The 16,785-nt window shown below is 35.8% G+C and overlaps 1 protein-coding gene across 4 annotated transcripts in view; it reads left to right on the top strand.

The window, feature by feature from the left end:
• The first annotated feature begins 1,042 nt into the window (after positions 1-1,042).
• The window catches only part of traf3ip2a (TRAF3 interacting protein 2a), a 41,299-nt gene continuing 25,556 nt past the window's right edge, over positions 1,043-16,785 (top strand). For all 4 annotated transcript variants that reach the window (XM_077219807.1, XM_077219805.1, XM_077219806.1 and 1 more), the window contains exons 1-3: positions 1,043-1,101; positions 1,397-1,448; positions 6,191-6,718. In XM_077219807.1, coding sequence (XP_077075922.1) covers positions 1,433-1,448; positions 6,191-6,718 — 544 coding nt within the window. In that variant the 5' untranslated portion in view covers positions 1,043-1,101; positions 1,397-1,432. The remainder of the gene's footprint in view (positions 1,102-1,396; positions 1,449-6,190; positions 6,719-16,785) is intronic.

Here is a 16,785-nt window from a genome sequence, read left to right as displayed (position 1 = left end):
ACAGAGAAAGCAGATTTCTGTTAATCTGGTTTAAAGGGCCATTTTAGTCTAAGACTAGGCTTAATCTCTGTCCGGGAAACCGCCCCTACATTTTTTAAATTTCAAAATGACCCGAGGGAAGAATGAAGGTTAAAACATTTCCACCCATGCAGACATGAAGCAATTTGTGTATTTACTAGCCATATCGACACTATATAGAGAAAAAAACATTAGCCAAAATTCAAAAACTTTGAAAGATATCGCTGAACATTTATTTGAAAATAGTTGATTCAATCTTAAATCTGTTATTTAGCAGTTTAGATACCTATTTAATGCTTCAAACCAGCAGAAGACTAGCCAGATATAAATCCCAGTTGCACAGGTGGGGCATGTTAACACTGCGTTAGCCTACAGCCTATTAAAATTCTATTAAATGACGTAAGCAACAATAATTCACATGTATTACTTTTGAGAATTTTATTGAGAAACCACGAGAAAGGTGTAAATAAAAACTGAGAATCGATGTTCATAAATTATTATTTCAAGAAATGTGTTCTGGCTCGTCTATGTCATCTCTTCTTGCTAGCTGTGTTCAGTTATGCGTTTTTCTGAATTTCTGAGTGTTTCGTCATCTTGTTTTTGTTCATTGTCAAACTTAAGGAAGTATTTTTTTATTATTAAAAATACCATTTTTATCTGAACTATATATATATGTTTATTTTTATTGACAGACTAGCCTATTAGTTTGTCTTGTATATGTAGGCTATTAAATAGATCAGATATATAAAATTTTAAGCTGTCATGTTACAACCTAGGCTACAATTTAAATTTCTCTCTCACTCTCTCTCTCAGCCATATGACCATCAATCGTTCAATATTTTATGAGTTGTTCCCTCATTCTATATTGCACACGCTTCTCTGGTGAAATGAGAAATTTTAGCGTTGGATTTCAGATCGTCCCATTGTTCTCTAACTTGATTGGATGGCTTAGACTTTTCGCTGCGCAATATTTGCATAAAGAGAATGTAGAATTTCCCTAATTTGCATAAAAGTGCACGTTTCCTAAACGAACCGAAAGCAGGTGTGACTGTCCAGGAAGAGACACGTATAGGCTCTGAACAGGTAAGAAACCGACAAACCTGTAATCATTAAACTAGTCTATTCGTGCATATGTTTGATCATAAAACTTTTGATCTATTTAAAATAAAATGTTGCATTGAACTTTAGAGTAGGCTATTGTATGTGCTTTGACGATTGGTATTGTTTCATAAAGAGAGGACAGAGTTTTCAACTCTGGATTCACATGAGGCCTCACGAACTGGGCTAAGTTGTACCTTTTTACTTAAAATGCTTTCGATTGATTCATCTCTAATTTTCTGAACGGTGTTGTGTGGTTTTGTGTTATTTACCCCATCAGAAATCACAGTCTGAATTCACGAATACGGGAAAAGCAATGGAATCTTTTCAAGGTAAATCTGTTTTAAAAAGCTTTGTTTTACACTATTCATTGCAGAAGCATATTGTATCACATCACCAAGCCTGTATTCTATACTGTATGAATATCACCAAGCCTTACAGAACATGTCCAGTTCATATTTCACCCCAAAATAACAATAAGATATTCCCGATAAAAGAAGGAAACTTTTACAGGAAAATTTGTTTGTTTTACAAATTCTGTGAAACAAAACTGAGTATAATTGGAAGAACTACAAACAAATGCTAAACATTCAAAATAAAACATAAAAACATTAATGTTTTTGATTTGCTGAGAATTTTGTCACAGAATATTCTTGAATACACCATATATATCATGGTGATGATATATATATATATATATATATATATATATATATATATATATATATATATATATATATATATATATTTATTTATTTATTTTATTTTTATTTTTACTTGTTTTACTTTCCCCCCTGCTGTCCAACTTGAAATATTTCAGAAATGTTTCAGACACTTCAGTATAATTACAAACCTAAAAAAATGCTCAAATATTTTCACAAAATTATTTTGTAGTGTCTAAATATATACCTGAATGCATACGAAATCGAATTAACTTCAAACGGGACTTTATGATCCAGGTGAACAGTTAATTTGCTTCATATACTCTTACTTCTCCTTTAAATTACTTTTTATTTTGTCTTTACCTTTTTACACAAGCTGACTCTGAGGAACGCACAAGAATTCCAGTATACCTGTTCTGTAACATACCTGTGCAAATTACAATAAACTTTTAAACATATAGCCCTTAAAGGTCCATCTAGTGCAAGAGTCATGAAATATCATATTATATTATTTTCTTTCCACAAGAGGTCATTAATAACACCCAATGTGAGATATTTTAAGCTGTTTTAAGTGGGTTATGGATGTGATTGAAAGAATGTGCTTATTTATTTTAAAAATACTGATAAAATCTTGTAATTTAGAGGTACTATATATATATATATATATATATATATATATATATATATATATATATATATATATAAAATCTTCAAAAAAGATTATTAAAAAAAAAATAGAAACAAGCTTTCTGGACCAAAACAAATTTAAGTATAATTTTAGGGGTTCAGGTTATTCTGACCTGAGGATTTATTACAGGTATGGGCGGAGAGGAATATAAATTAAGGATTACTCACTTCCCGTAGGCCTAAATAATTACAATTTAACCTTAATTTATTTCAGTGTGTTATAGCTGTTACAATTAGATTAGGTAATTTTTATTCAACACATGGGATGAAATCTACCCAAACAAATTGAGTGCAAATTGTTACCTCAATTTTATTGAGTAATCTGTAGGTTTGTTTTTATGCATTTCTATTTCTTAACAATCATAATACAGTTCATGGGAAGATGACAAAATAAAAACGGATTAAACATGAATAAAAACAGGAAAATATGTCATCCATATCTGTAAAATAAGTAAATTATGCAATTTTGCTTGAAGCAAACTTCAAGCAAACTTGTATGCTGTTTTGTGTATTTTTGGGATGTTGGAGCCCCCTATAGTTTTGCTAAAATACTGCTAATTTTGTGTGTATTTTAGTGGTAGAAATTTTCCTTGAATATTTTGTTCATTCTGCCAGAAAGTTAAAGGTGGCTCTCTGGATTTTATCTATCATCTGCCATAGTTTGCTGTCTTTTTAGGGCCAAATAACATTACAATTTACTATTGTTGTGTTTGAGCTTCCCAGTATGTGATGTAATTTTGTTTCATTTGTGCTATAATTTGTTTGGATTGAATTAGTTTAACAGTATTGTTTTGGCCCAGAGTATCAATGTGATGTGGATCAGTGACCTGTTGCACGAAGCTAGCTTAACAAACTCTTGAGTTTCAGAGTAGGTTTAGAGATTGACAAATCCAGATAAATCCAACCTGGTTTAGATCAGGTTCAGCGGTCTCACAAAGCTTGATATAAACGTTCTCTGTCAACTCAGGTTTGATTCAGAGTTAAGCGATTAACTCTGAAGCGTGTGCACCTGAAAGTGTGACACGTGCAGCAAACAGCCAATCATGGAACAGTGAGCATTGCGAGAAGTGAATCAAACAAGAGAGACGGCACGGTTCATTTCTCTTCTGAAGATTAAGAGATCATTTTGAAAATTATCATGAAATTTAAAGCGTTTAAAAAGTTGGAATAAACACTGCTTTGAGAAGGCAGCTGAAAGAAAATATCTGACCAAATAAATGCATAAGGTGAATCAAAGTAATAGGCCTAATAATTATAGGTTTACAAAGAGCTCAAATGAATACACATTGTTTAAAAGCATTATATATGTATGTATATATATATATATATATATATATATATATTTCTATAATTAATTAAAATCAAGGTTTTGTGGGGTGCGGATAGGATCAATTCCATTCCTAGAGCTTCCGAACAAATCTTTGGGGTGTGGACTGATGGGGCAGTGAACCCGAGGTTACCCCGTGAGTCAGTCCTAGAGCTCCTCCTGTCCAATTTTAGGGAAAAATCGGGTCCATCAGCGTAAGTTACCATGGCGATGAACACCGCTAAAAACCAATCCACCTTCTTGAGCCCGAGAAACGAGAGTTTGCTCAAACTAATCTCAGCTATGTGCAACAAGCCACAGAAGAAGTTTCTGTGAAGAATCTGGTTTATTGTAATCGGGATCTCTATGGGACTTTGTCGCTTTATGCCATAAAAGGCCAAGCATGCTTTATTTCTCAGTTTATTCATGGTGGGGTTAAATTTACCAGTGGAAGGGATTTTTAGATATAGACATTGCCAATGTTTAATCTCATTTAAAGTCGACATGGAAGTTGCGATAGACTTTTCTTACCTGGCGAAACTTGATTTTGTCCTTTGGGAATTTATTGTTTTTTTGTTTTTTTTGTCTTTGTTTTTTATATTTATTTATAAGTTAAATTAAGACTGATAAATAATTGGCCGATAAAATGGTGCATGTAATGACGTCATCCCTAAAAAAAAACTGCATTGTCACATTGAGGCCAATACAATTTTAATTTCTAAAAAAAACCCTCTTTTTTTGTGGTTTTCCCCAGCACCAATCCTTTGTACAACTCCCCAGATCTTTGAGTGGGTGTGTGTTGGATGCAAGGTAGAGACTTGCCCAAAGAACTACCCTTACAGAACAAAAATATATGGGAATATACTGCAAAATATTATGCAATATATTACATAAATCATTTCCATATATGGGAAACCAGTGCTTATATTTTTCAATATACTGCAATATATGCATTGACCATGTATGGCTATATATTAATACATATAAAATATTTATAAATGAAGACAAAAATAGCATCACATGTAATATTCAAAAATGTGTATCCTTTATTGTGTACATATATTGCACATACATGTTCCCATATAAAGGTGCATGTAAGTTCACACACAGACACAGACACAGACACACACACAGACACAGACACACACACAGACACACACAGACACAGACACAGACACACACACAGACAGACACACACACACAGACAGACACACAGACAGACACACACACACACACACACACACACACACACACACACACACACACACACACACACACACACACACACACACACACACACTTTTAGTTCCCAGCATGCTTTGCTTCTGACTGTTAAAGGAGAGCAAATGTTAAAATTAAGTGTTATTTGATGTGTTTTGCTCAATATTAATACAGGGGAAGATCTGTTAGTGTTTAATGTTCTATTTATTTGGAATTTAAAAGGTTTTCTGGTATGTCTGAGTTTTTGGAGAGGGGAGACAAAATAACGACAGACAAGAAACAGACTGAAACACAGGACCTAAATACACAGGGAACAGATTAGGGAAACGAGACACAGCTGGGGCAAATGAACTGATAATGACTGATAGACAGGTGATAGAGCTGAACACTAACGATGAGTGGGAAAACTGGGAACAGGACTGAACCAAATACACAATGAAAGGGGGAAACACAGGACATACATGTAACACCATTGTTCTGAAGAGTAGAAACATGAAATACTAAATGGGGAGTAAACCAGAGTTTTTGTTGAATTGCTTGCATAGGATCTCTTTTCAGATATGTTGAAATGAAGGATTGTCATCATTATTATATGATCTCTCTGTGAATGTTTGTTTTTATAGCGCTATATAAATAGAGGTGGGTTGAATTGATGTATCAATCTATATTGGTCAAACATCTTCATGTGATATGAAGTTCACCAAACTTAAACTTTGGAAAGTGAAGTTCACATGAGCTTGCATTTCCTGTCTCCTGTATTAGCATATGTATGAATGTAAGTCAGTGGATTGAAAAATGTAGTGTGACTGTAGCCACCCCTTGACTACATGTCTAGAATGTGCAGTGTGCTTCTGTAATGTAGTCTATTTCTGATATTATATCATACAGTTTGATTGGATACACATCCTTTAAAGTTACCAACAAAGTGTATGGCAATGATTTTCTTTTTTAATGTTGATAAGCCATTTTATTACGCTATTACCAGTGCATCATTATATGGCAGGTTGCGTATTATTTAGCATTGTATTTACCACTGCATTACAGTACTTATTAATTCAAATAATTAAACAAGTCAATGCCTCTAAAAGTTATTTGTCTGAATCAACCAAAGGTATAGACAACATTATTGCTTACTCCTTTCATGCAACATACATAAACCTCTCTCTTTTCCATTTGTCCAATTGTTTTGTTTTCACAGATCACTGTCCACATCTTAGTATGCCTGTAGAGACGGATGAGTCTATGACCTCGTCTTCTCTCAATCTGGCGTGGCCAACATGCCAGCAGTGTCAGTCACACAACTCTAATGAAGCAGGCAAAAGTGGGAGATTCGGCCCTGAGATGTGTGTTTGCAATGTAAGCAGGCTGGATTACCTAGATGGTTGTTGTGGGCTTACTCCTAAAGTTTTAAGGGTTATTCCCATCACCAAACTCTCCATAAGTGATTCACAACACACTGCGAGTCCTGCAGGCCTGCCCAGTCTCTACTTGCCTCAAAACTCAGGAAGACACCTTCAGAGAGACTGTAAAGACCACATAGGAGATCTGAGTGAAGATTTCTCAGGCATCAACATTCAAAACCACTGCAATTCTCCTGTCTTATATTCACATGCCCCAAACCCTGTGAGTGAGGTTGAGGAGAGTCTAGAAAAGCCTAGTCCTCTTCGATGTGACCTGGGTGAGAATTCCTGCAGATATTCTCCACCAAAACAGCCAGGATTTTACGGTATGTCTGTTATTGGTATGATTTAAGGGGTCATAATATATGAGGAATCAAATTTTCTGTAATTTTTTGACATACAAGTGGTCATTTTGCTTTAAAAATACTGTAGGTTTCAGACCTCACTCCAAAAAGAGCAAGAGAAACCAAGCTGCTAAAATAACTTATTTTAAACTTTCCCAACGTTATTTTTCCACACTGTGGTAGACATTTGCATCTGGCCGCCTCCACAACAACACATCAATGCTTACTTTACCTTGTTACTTCTATACCCCGTCTAGCAGTGGTGAGAAGTGAGGTGAAAAGGAGAGGGATACAATGTTTGCCAATTACATTATTTATAAACCGTATATATTTATTGATGAGACTGGGGACAGAATGAGGAGGGGAATATTTATGTTTTGCAAAGATAAGCAAATAAACTTGACTAACATTATATGTGAACTTAACGGAACATATTAAAATAAACCCTTTAACACACGTCTGTTTGCATGTACACTGTTAACCCTTGCTTTAAAAAAAGGCCAAATTCTGACAATATCATACCATTTTCAATTAAAAGAGTAATATACCATAGAAAACAATAATAGCCTACAGGAATATACTGTAAATTAACAGTGTTCAAAATCGACACTCAGAGGCTGTTTTCCCAATCACACCCTATACCCTCATTAACTATTCCCTACATTAGTTCACTAATATAGTCCACTTGACAGAGTGAATGAAAAGAAATGAGTGAATTGAGACACTGAGGAACACCTGATAAGCAGAATCACTGAAGGGCAGAGAAACAAGAAAAGAAAAAAGAGAAACACAAGATCTTAAACTGACTTCCAGTTTACAAACCAGTTTAACATTATTTCTTTCATGCATGTACAAAAGTTCTTGTTGAGAATCAACAGATATTTAGTTGTTGTTTTATTGAAAATAATACAATTTGTAGTCACCATGATGAAGATTAGTATTTGCTTTAGTTGGGTTCTTGACTTTTTGACATTGGTTTTTCTCTGGTTGTTGTAACTGTGAGTTTAAAAAAAAGTTTGTTATTACAAGAAACAGCCAATAGAAAAATTATTCGGTGATTTTGTTGTTGTGATGGTGCCATAGTCATCCTGGACATGTCTGATGCGCTGATTTCATTATGGATATTTCATATTTATTAATTATTTATCTGTGACTCTACAACATGAAATCCAGCAATATTTATGTAAACAGTTACTCTGAAGGATATTGAAAACATATAGTGCATTAAAAGATTTTGAGACAAACACATACATCAACAATCAGCATATAAATCTCAACAATGGTGACAATCAAAAGTTCCATGTCGGAATGCATGCTGAGTTCCAGGATGGTATAAAACTCCCAGCATGCACTGCAGCATGAATAAATAAAAATATTACCACCATTGTTGAGATTCATGTGCTGATTTTTCAAATCTCTGTGTTTCTACAAGACAGTAGGGCTGGGCGATATATCGCACGATATTGTTATGCGCATCTCGTCAGTAAAGCCGGTTCCTTGATTAGTAGTAAATCGCCTTCACCAGCTTTCAGATGGAGTGGCATTTACTCTACAGCACAAACTCCAGTGTTAAATTAACACTCAAGAGTGTTAAAGTTAATGAGATAATTAAGTGATTAATTTAGTAATGTTTGAGCATTATTGAAGACACCTGATGTTAACAACCAGAATCATTGAAGGCGATTTTTTTTTTTTAGAAAACAACTTTTAAGAAATCCTTTATATTATAGCTGAAATTCTGGATATTTATGCAGAATCACAGTTGTGCTGTAACAAACAACATAAATCAAAAACATAAAGTTCAAATGATGACTGTCATAATATAACCAACACGGTCAGATCACTTTTTTCTTTGTTCATCTGGCAGTTATAATTCAGCTAAAGTAGACAAACATAATTTAAAGTTAATAATATAAGGGTCAAGAGCCCAACTAAAGCAAACAATGATCGCTATAACGGTGGCTTACAATTTGAGATTTTCTCCTTCAGTGATTCTTCAGGTGTCTTCAATAATGCTCAATCATCACTAAATTAATCACTTAATTATCTCATTTAACTTCAACACTCTTGAGTGTGGACTTATATACACTCCCAGGAGGGTTAATTTAACACTGGAGTTTTTGCTGTGTACAAAGAGCCGTAGTTAACTGACAAGCTGAGCCATATCGCATTAATTATCGCTGGCGATACGTCCGCGATTTTGATGCGATATGGCTCAGCTTGTCAGTGAACTACGGCTCTTTGTAGTAAATGCCGCTCCATCTGAAAGCAGGTGATGGCTATTTACTACTAATCAAGGAACCGGCTTTACTGACGAGATGCGCATAACAATATCGTGCGATATATCGCCCAGCCCTACAAGACACTAGCCATGTTTCCATCCACACCTTTTTATCCGAATTAAGTGATATCGAATGAAAAATGCCTTATGGAAACAGTAAAATACGATTAAATTTCATGAATATCGACTCAAATGAAATACGTTCGGTCTCATCGGATTTTATCTTGATCGATATACGGCAAATGCGATAAAAGCTGATGGAAACGTTATTTGCCGAATAAATAATGAATTGCGATTAAGTTTTAGGCCCTTTTATAGTTGCAACACGCCACAAAACATAGAAGAAGACGAGTTCATTTCCGGCCAGTATTCCCGCTCTGTTTGCGCACACATGGCGGATGTCAACAAAGACAGATGTAAGTGGACAAAGCAAAAAAATGCTTCAACCAAAGGGTTTCCGTGAAGTGTCTCTGAACCACGATCTCCCAGAACTGATGGAGCGCTGTCGTTCCCACACCACAGGCTGCCTCCGTTGTCGTCGGGCATTTACGTGCATCTGCATCATCATAGCAATGTGTTTATAGAGTCGTTGTTTTCTTATGTTAGGTTTGCTTGTTATTACGTGGCTTGGTTGAATTCTAATGTAGAATGCGGTGTGTTATTTCTTGTTAACAGACTGCGGAGCTGCTAAGTATAACACACCGTTGCCATGGACGCAGTTCAGAGACGGAACAGACAATTTTTTTAGCAGAAGCACTACTCGTTTTAAATCAATAAACTCCTTTTTAAGTTAATATTTTGTGTCAAATTATTGATTTATTTGGTAGGTAGCCATGTAATAAGCAGGATAATGTATAGCGAGGCGGTTGTTAGCGAATACAACCCCTTCAGGCTAACAACCGCCTGGAATATACATTTTCCCTATTTTTATTAGGCTCCGTTTTGTCTAGCAAAACTTTGTTCGCAAAAATTGGCTTGAATGTTGTTCGATTCAGTGCGAAAATGAATGGAAACACCTTAAAATGTCTCAAATCAATTCGATATACCAATTTGATCGCAAAACAGCATGTGACGTCATTACGTAGATGTTTTTATTCGCTTTAAAGCCGTTGGATGGAAACACACTTTCACCAGCTTTATTCGCATGAGTTTTTTTTACCGAACTTCAGATAATTCGGTTGACAAGAGGATGGAAACATGGCTAGTGTAGCTCTGTTTCTTTGGTTGTGCATGATATGTTAAAAAAAAATCTTCATTGTATTTACAGTGGTGGTAATGTAACACTTTTGATACAGGATTAACTCTGAATCAGATTAGTGAATGAACAGGTTATATGATGATTATGTCATCATAATCAATTGAGCAAACTACTTTCACAAACTGTGTATGTGCACAAGTGTTACTTGCAAATAGTGATGGCCGGTTCGTGAACGAATCGTTCATTTGAACCGATTCTTTTTAGTGAACCGGTCGAACCAGTACACTAAATCGGACTGAATCGTTCTAAACAGTGTGTCTTGCGTCAGTGCTGATCCACAAGTTACTAAAGTTACTCACTTTCAGACATGCCTGACAGTCCCTCCGAATCGAAATAAACTCCATTTTACTCCAGTAACTCCAACAGTTCACTGAACTGAGACATGTTGGTGCTGAGAGAGGTGATGAGCATGAGCACGAGTACTGCGCATGCGCATACTACTGAACGCACAGGTACAGGCAGCGGATCACCAGTACAGAACCGAGAACTGTTTCTTTCGACACGTTCGTCATAATGAGAACTGATGAGTTGAGCTGAGCATGCGTGCAATTTTTCTGAGGGACGAAATGTACGTTTCTTAAGTATTTAGTTTAATTAGGCTAAGTGTAACAAAATAAAACATGTTGGAAACATGTTGATCACATAATTACTTTATTATTACTATATTATTTTAAAGTTTGGAAACACAATGAATGGATTGTAAAACTGTCAAACTAAACATTTATTATTATACTAAAATAATATTTTCAGGAACAGCTCATTTAATTTGTAAGTTGATATAAATCTTTGATGGATAACTCTTGCCAAGGTTTTAATTGTGCACTGCTTAGTAAATGTTTATAATGCGTTTAAACATAACGTATTAAACATACTGGAGACATGCATCGATTTTTTTGTTTTGTCGACTGTATGTTCAGGTTTCAGCAGTTCTCTGCTCAGCACACACAGGCCTATGCTACGGTTCTCGAGTCAAGAACTGGTTGTTGCAGTTCTTGAATCACCAGTACAGAACCGAGAACTGTTTCTTTTGGACACGTTCGATACGGAGAACCGATGAGCTGGAGATACTGGGCATGCATGATAGCACCGTCTCTAAAGTCTAAACAGAACTTTCTTTCGACCAACTGATGATGTGCTGATACATGAGCACGCAGCACGAGCGAACCGAGGACTTAAATGATGCGCCGAATTCGGCGAAATGTAAGTTTATTTAATAACAAATAAAATGATGAAGACCATTTATGCACTTTATATCTTTAAGACATGTAAAACTTCCGCGTTTGCACCGCCTGTAGGCTACAGGGTTTGTTTTCAAAAAGTAAAAGTAAGAAACTTATACAAGATGATTATGACGATGACTACCATTATTTAACTGAAGTTATGATTACACATGTCTTTATTTGAATGTGTTTTAACCGGCGGGATGATAGAATTGATGGCATTACATAAAAGAACTGGTGAACCAGTTTTTTAAACTGGTTTAATGAAATGAACTGTCCTAAAAAAAAAACAGTTTGTGAAAAAGAACCAGTCTACCCATCACTACTTGCCAAAGCATAGTTCAAGCAAGAGAAAAATTAATGTTAAAAAGTCAAGGGTCAGCATCCCAAGTAAAGCAAACCCTGATCTCTATAATGGTAACTTCAAACCAAACATTTTCAATTAAACATAACTTCTGTAGATTTATGACAAATAAAGTCATGCTAGTTAATAATACGTGTAATAATGTGTAATGCCTTGTAGTCAGTTGTAGTTCTTGTGTTTCTCTATTTTCTGTTCTTGTGTTCATCTTTCCTTCAGTGATTCTGCTTGTTAACAGCAGGTGTTCATCACTAAGGCTCAACAATCACTTACATATTCACTTGATTTTTTGGGTCACCATTGTGCTGAAGAGTAGAGCCTGTCCTTCAGTCCAGGAGAAGATCTACAAGCGTTGATGATATGCTGCATGTTGCTTTATTTAACATGCAGTGACTTTTGTGATTGTTGGTCCAGTGGAAATCTCTTTACTTACAATTTTTTTTTTACTTTGCTCACATTATTAGTGTGCTATAAATTTTAGTTGGTGCATTTAAAACAGTTGGTTAGTAGTGGGAAGTTCGGATCATTTTACTGACTCGAATCTTTGAGTCTCGTTCAGCAAAAAGAACGAATCTTTTTTCGAGTCATTTTGTTCATTTCGTTCATTTCAGCATAATATAATTAAAATGGCATGTCAAATATCTCAACACATCTAGTACTTACGAAAATATTGATTACATTTGTAAAAAGAATAAAAATAAACTATAGGGTAATGCAGCCAAAGCCAAATTATAAGAAACCGAAATGTTTTATTAATTGATTAGTTGTTGGGTCTTAAGTTCAGGCTATTGCAGTCTGATTCTGTTAGTTCACCTCACCTCCTGATCCGAGACCTTCTTTCCTTTGCAACTTCATATTTATCAGGTTAGTTCTCCTCTCGTGTCTCGAGACATTAGCTGTCGACTCGCCAGTGTCTGACTCGGATCTGTCTGCTGGGCCGACCGTGCCGTGTGTGATACAGCAGGGCCGGAAAGAGAAATGATTAGTTCATCTTTCGAGTCTCGAGTTCGGGTTCGACCGGGTCCGAGTCTTTCGTTCTTCCTGTCAGTCCATAGAGACTATGCTGTCAGTAGCGGAAAGAGAAATGACTAGTTCATCTCTCGAGTCTCGGGTTCGGGTTCGAGTCTTTCGTTCTTCCTGTCAGTCCATAGAGACTATGCTGTCAGTAGCGGAAAGAGAAATGATTAGTTCATCTCTCGAGTCTCGAGTTCGGGTTCGAGTCTTTCGTTCTTCCTGTCAGTCCATAGAGGCTATGCTGTCAGTACCGGACAGAGAAAGGATTAGTTCATTTTCTTCGAGTCTCGAGTTCGGGTTTTAAATCCTTCGTTCTTTTGTCACGTGACCGCTGTTATCTCGCATCAAATACAACATTATATTCGTATTATTGACTGCGTCTGAATGTATATTGTTTTATATTTAGGAATTAAAATACAAAATATGTGCAAAACATTATCTGTAAAATAAAAGTTCCATCTTATATTGTCCCTGTCCTTCTCTTTTCTAAATGTTTCTTGTGCATCTGTGGTATGTTTTATTATATATTATACATTAATTAAGTACTATTATATTTAATACCTTAACTATGTGCTTGTTTGTAAAAAGGTTGTAAATTAGTAGGCTATTCAATACGGTGACAAGTCACGTGACAAAAGAACGAAGGACTCAAACCCGAAGACTCGAAAAAATGAACTAATCATTTCTCTTTCCGGTACTGACAGCATAGCCTCTATTGGACTGACAGGAAGAACGAAAGACTCGGACCCGGCCGAACCCGAACTCGAGACTCGAAAGATGAACTAATCAATTCTCTTTCCGGTACTGACAGCATAGTCTCTATGGACTGACAGGAAGAACGAAAGACTCGGACCCGTCCCGAACCCGAAGACTCCAGAGAGATGAACTAATCATTTCTGTTTCCAGTAAAGATTCAGAACCCATATGTTGCGCAATGCGCATGCGCGGTCGACACAAAATGAACGAATCACTCTCTGAGACAACTCGGTAGTCCCGAGTCATATTAAAGATTCGTTCAAAATGAACGAATCGTTCATGAACGACACATCACTACAGTTGGTCAATTTAAGGCAGTTGATTTCTGCAAGAGAGATTAGTTGTGGGGCCCATTGAGTTTTAAATTAGTGCATGGTATTTTTACAGTAACATACTGTAGATTACAGTAAAGAACTGTACAATTAACAGTAAATTACTGGCAACAGTGCTGCCAGTATTTTACTGTAAAAAAACCTGGTAAGATCTAACACACTGTTAACCCTTGCTGTAAAAAAGGGCCTAATTCTGACAATATCATACCATTTTCCATTAAAAGAGTAATATACTGTAGAAAACAAAACTAGCCTACAGGACTATACTGGGAATTAACAGCTCTCAAAGTCGACACTCAGAGGCTGTTTTCACAATCACACCCTATACCCACACTCACTATTCCCTATATTAATTCTCTAATATGGTCCACTTGAATGAAAAGAAGTGAGTGAATTTAGACACTGATGAACACCTGATAAGCAGAATCACAGGAGGACAGAGAAACAAGAACTGAAAAAGAGAAACACAAAAACTACAACTGACTTCCAGCAACACTGAGTGTGAAAACAGTTTACAAAACCAGTTTACGATTATTTCTTTCATACATGTACAAAAGTTCTTGTTGAGAATTAACAGATTTAGTTAATAATAAAGTTTGTTGTCACCATAATGGAGATCAGTATTTGCTTTAGTTGGTCTCTTGTCCCTGAACTTCTTACCATTCATCTCTCTCTGACAGCTGTAACAGTGAGTTTAAAAAGCACATTTGTTGTGGCAATATAAAGTCAAGAAAAGGTTGATCTGGTGTTTTTGGTTTTTGTGATGATGTCACAATCATCCTGAACATGTCCGATTTTCAGATCTTTCCTGTATATATATTCTTTGAATTTATTTCATATTTAGCATATATCTGTGAATCTACAATATGAAATAGGTATTTCTGTAACCAGGTCTTTTTAAGAATAATGTAATCATATAGTGCATTAAAACATTTTTAACTCCTGCTTTACTTAGACACACACAGATATCAACAATCATCATATGAATCTCAACAATGGTGACAATCAAAAGTTTCATGTCGCATTGCTTGCTTGGTTCCAGGATAGTATAAAACTCCCAGCATGCACTGCTGCATGAATAAAAAATAATAATAATATTGCCACCATTGTTGAGATTCATGTGATACATTGTGTTGTCTCTGTGTTTCTACAAGACAGCGTAGCTCTGTTTTTTTGGTTTATGCATGATGTGTTAAAAAAAAAAGAGTCATTGTAATTTATTGCTGTGGTTTCATGGTGGTGGTAACACTTTTAGTTGAGGATGAATTCCTTAGTGAACGAACAGGCAATATGATGATTTTGTAATTGTTATCATTATAACTTAGCCTGGATGCCAACCCGAACCCCGCCCAAAAAATGTTTAGGTCGGGAAGTTCGGTCTGGACTCGATCCGTTGAGGAGCTATTATACCCGAACAAAAATTGTTCGGACCAATCAAATTGTCAGGGCGGGCTTTATACGATGATGGACAGATGAGCAACCATAGACATCATATCTATGTGAGCAGAGCAACTGTAACGTAACCATCCACGTCATCAGAGCGCTTGGGTTGAATTCATGGCTGCCGCTGGAGAATTGAGTTGTGTATATTCCGCTATCGTGTGTGTTATAGAAGATATAGACAGCGCATTCATTTTAACAGAGGACCAGAGAACCGCGATCAAGGCATTTGTCGATGGGAAAGATGTTTTTGGGGGGATTCGGAAAAAGTTTAATCTATCAACTTTAATCTATCTCTCAACATACGTCACTTACTCCGTTGCTCTGACTGGTTCTAGGTCTATCCAATTGAGTGCAGAGGCCTTTTATTTCCTGGTTCGGTTGACACACGCCCCATAATCACAGCCCAATAGAGCAGTTTCAGACTCACATCCTGACTAGAATCTGAGTATGACAATGTCAGGCTAATTGTAACCGCAATCATTCATAAACCGTGTGTGTACACAAATGTGCCTTGCAAAAACTCAGCTCAAGCAGCAAAAGAAAAATCAAGTTATAGCATCAGCATACATTAGAGCATTATAGCATTTTAGTTGCTTTACCAACTAAAGCAAACACTGATCTCTATAATGGTAACTTCAAACCAAACATTTTCAATTAAACATCTCAATAACCTCTGTAAATGTATGACAGTATAAAACCATACTGGTTAATAATAAGTGTAATAATGTGTAATGGCTGGAAGTCAGTTGTAGTTCTTGTGTTTCTCTATTTTCTGTTTTTGTTGTTACTCTTACCTTCCTTGATTCTGCTTGTTAACAGCAGGTGTTCATCACTAATGCTCAACAATCACTTACATATTCCCTTAATTTTCTCACTGCAACAGTCAATGCTACTTTTTACTCTTTGTAGTGTGGATTTTCCTGTGGGGTTGAAAGGGTTAACAGTGTAAGATAACAAGACACACCAACAAAATGTATTTTAACAGCAATAAACTGTAAGTTATAAATCAGGTTTATACTGGCAACACTGTTGCCAGTAATTTACTGTAAAATCTTGTTTTTTGGGTCACCATTGTGCTGAAGAGTAGAGCCTGTGATTCAGTCCAGGAGAAGATCTAGAATCATTGATGATACAATGCATGTTGCTTTATTTAAAAAACAGTGATTGTGTAGTTGCTGGTCGAGTGGAAATCTCTTTATCTCTGTAAGTTTTTTTGTGGTTTCAAATTAAATAAGTTTACATTAATGCTTTGCTCACGTTATTAATGCGTTATAAATTTTAGTTAATACATTTAAAGGACAGTTGGTCAATTTAAGGCAGTTGGTTTCTGCAATTGAAATGAGTTTACTTGAGTTTTAGTGCATTTTTACAGTAACATACTGTA

This window comes from Siphateles boraxobius, unplaced genomic scaffold (genome assembly GCF_051911475.1).
Source record: "Siphateles boraxobius isolate OS27281-9 unplaced genomic scaffold, OSU_SipBor_1 8, whole genome shotgun sequence".
NCBI lineage: Eukaryota > Metazoa > Chordata > Actinopteri > Cypriniformes > Leuciscidae > Siphateles > Siphateles boraxobius.
The sequence above is the reverse complement of the archived record's forward strand: the minus strand, read 5'-3'. Positions and strand labels throughout refer to the sequence as shown.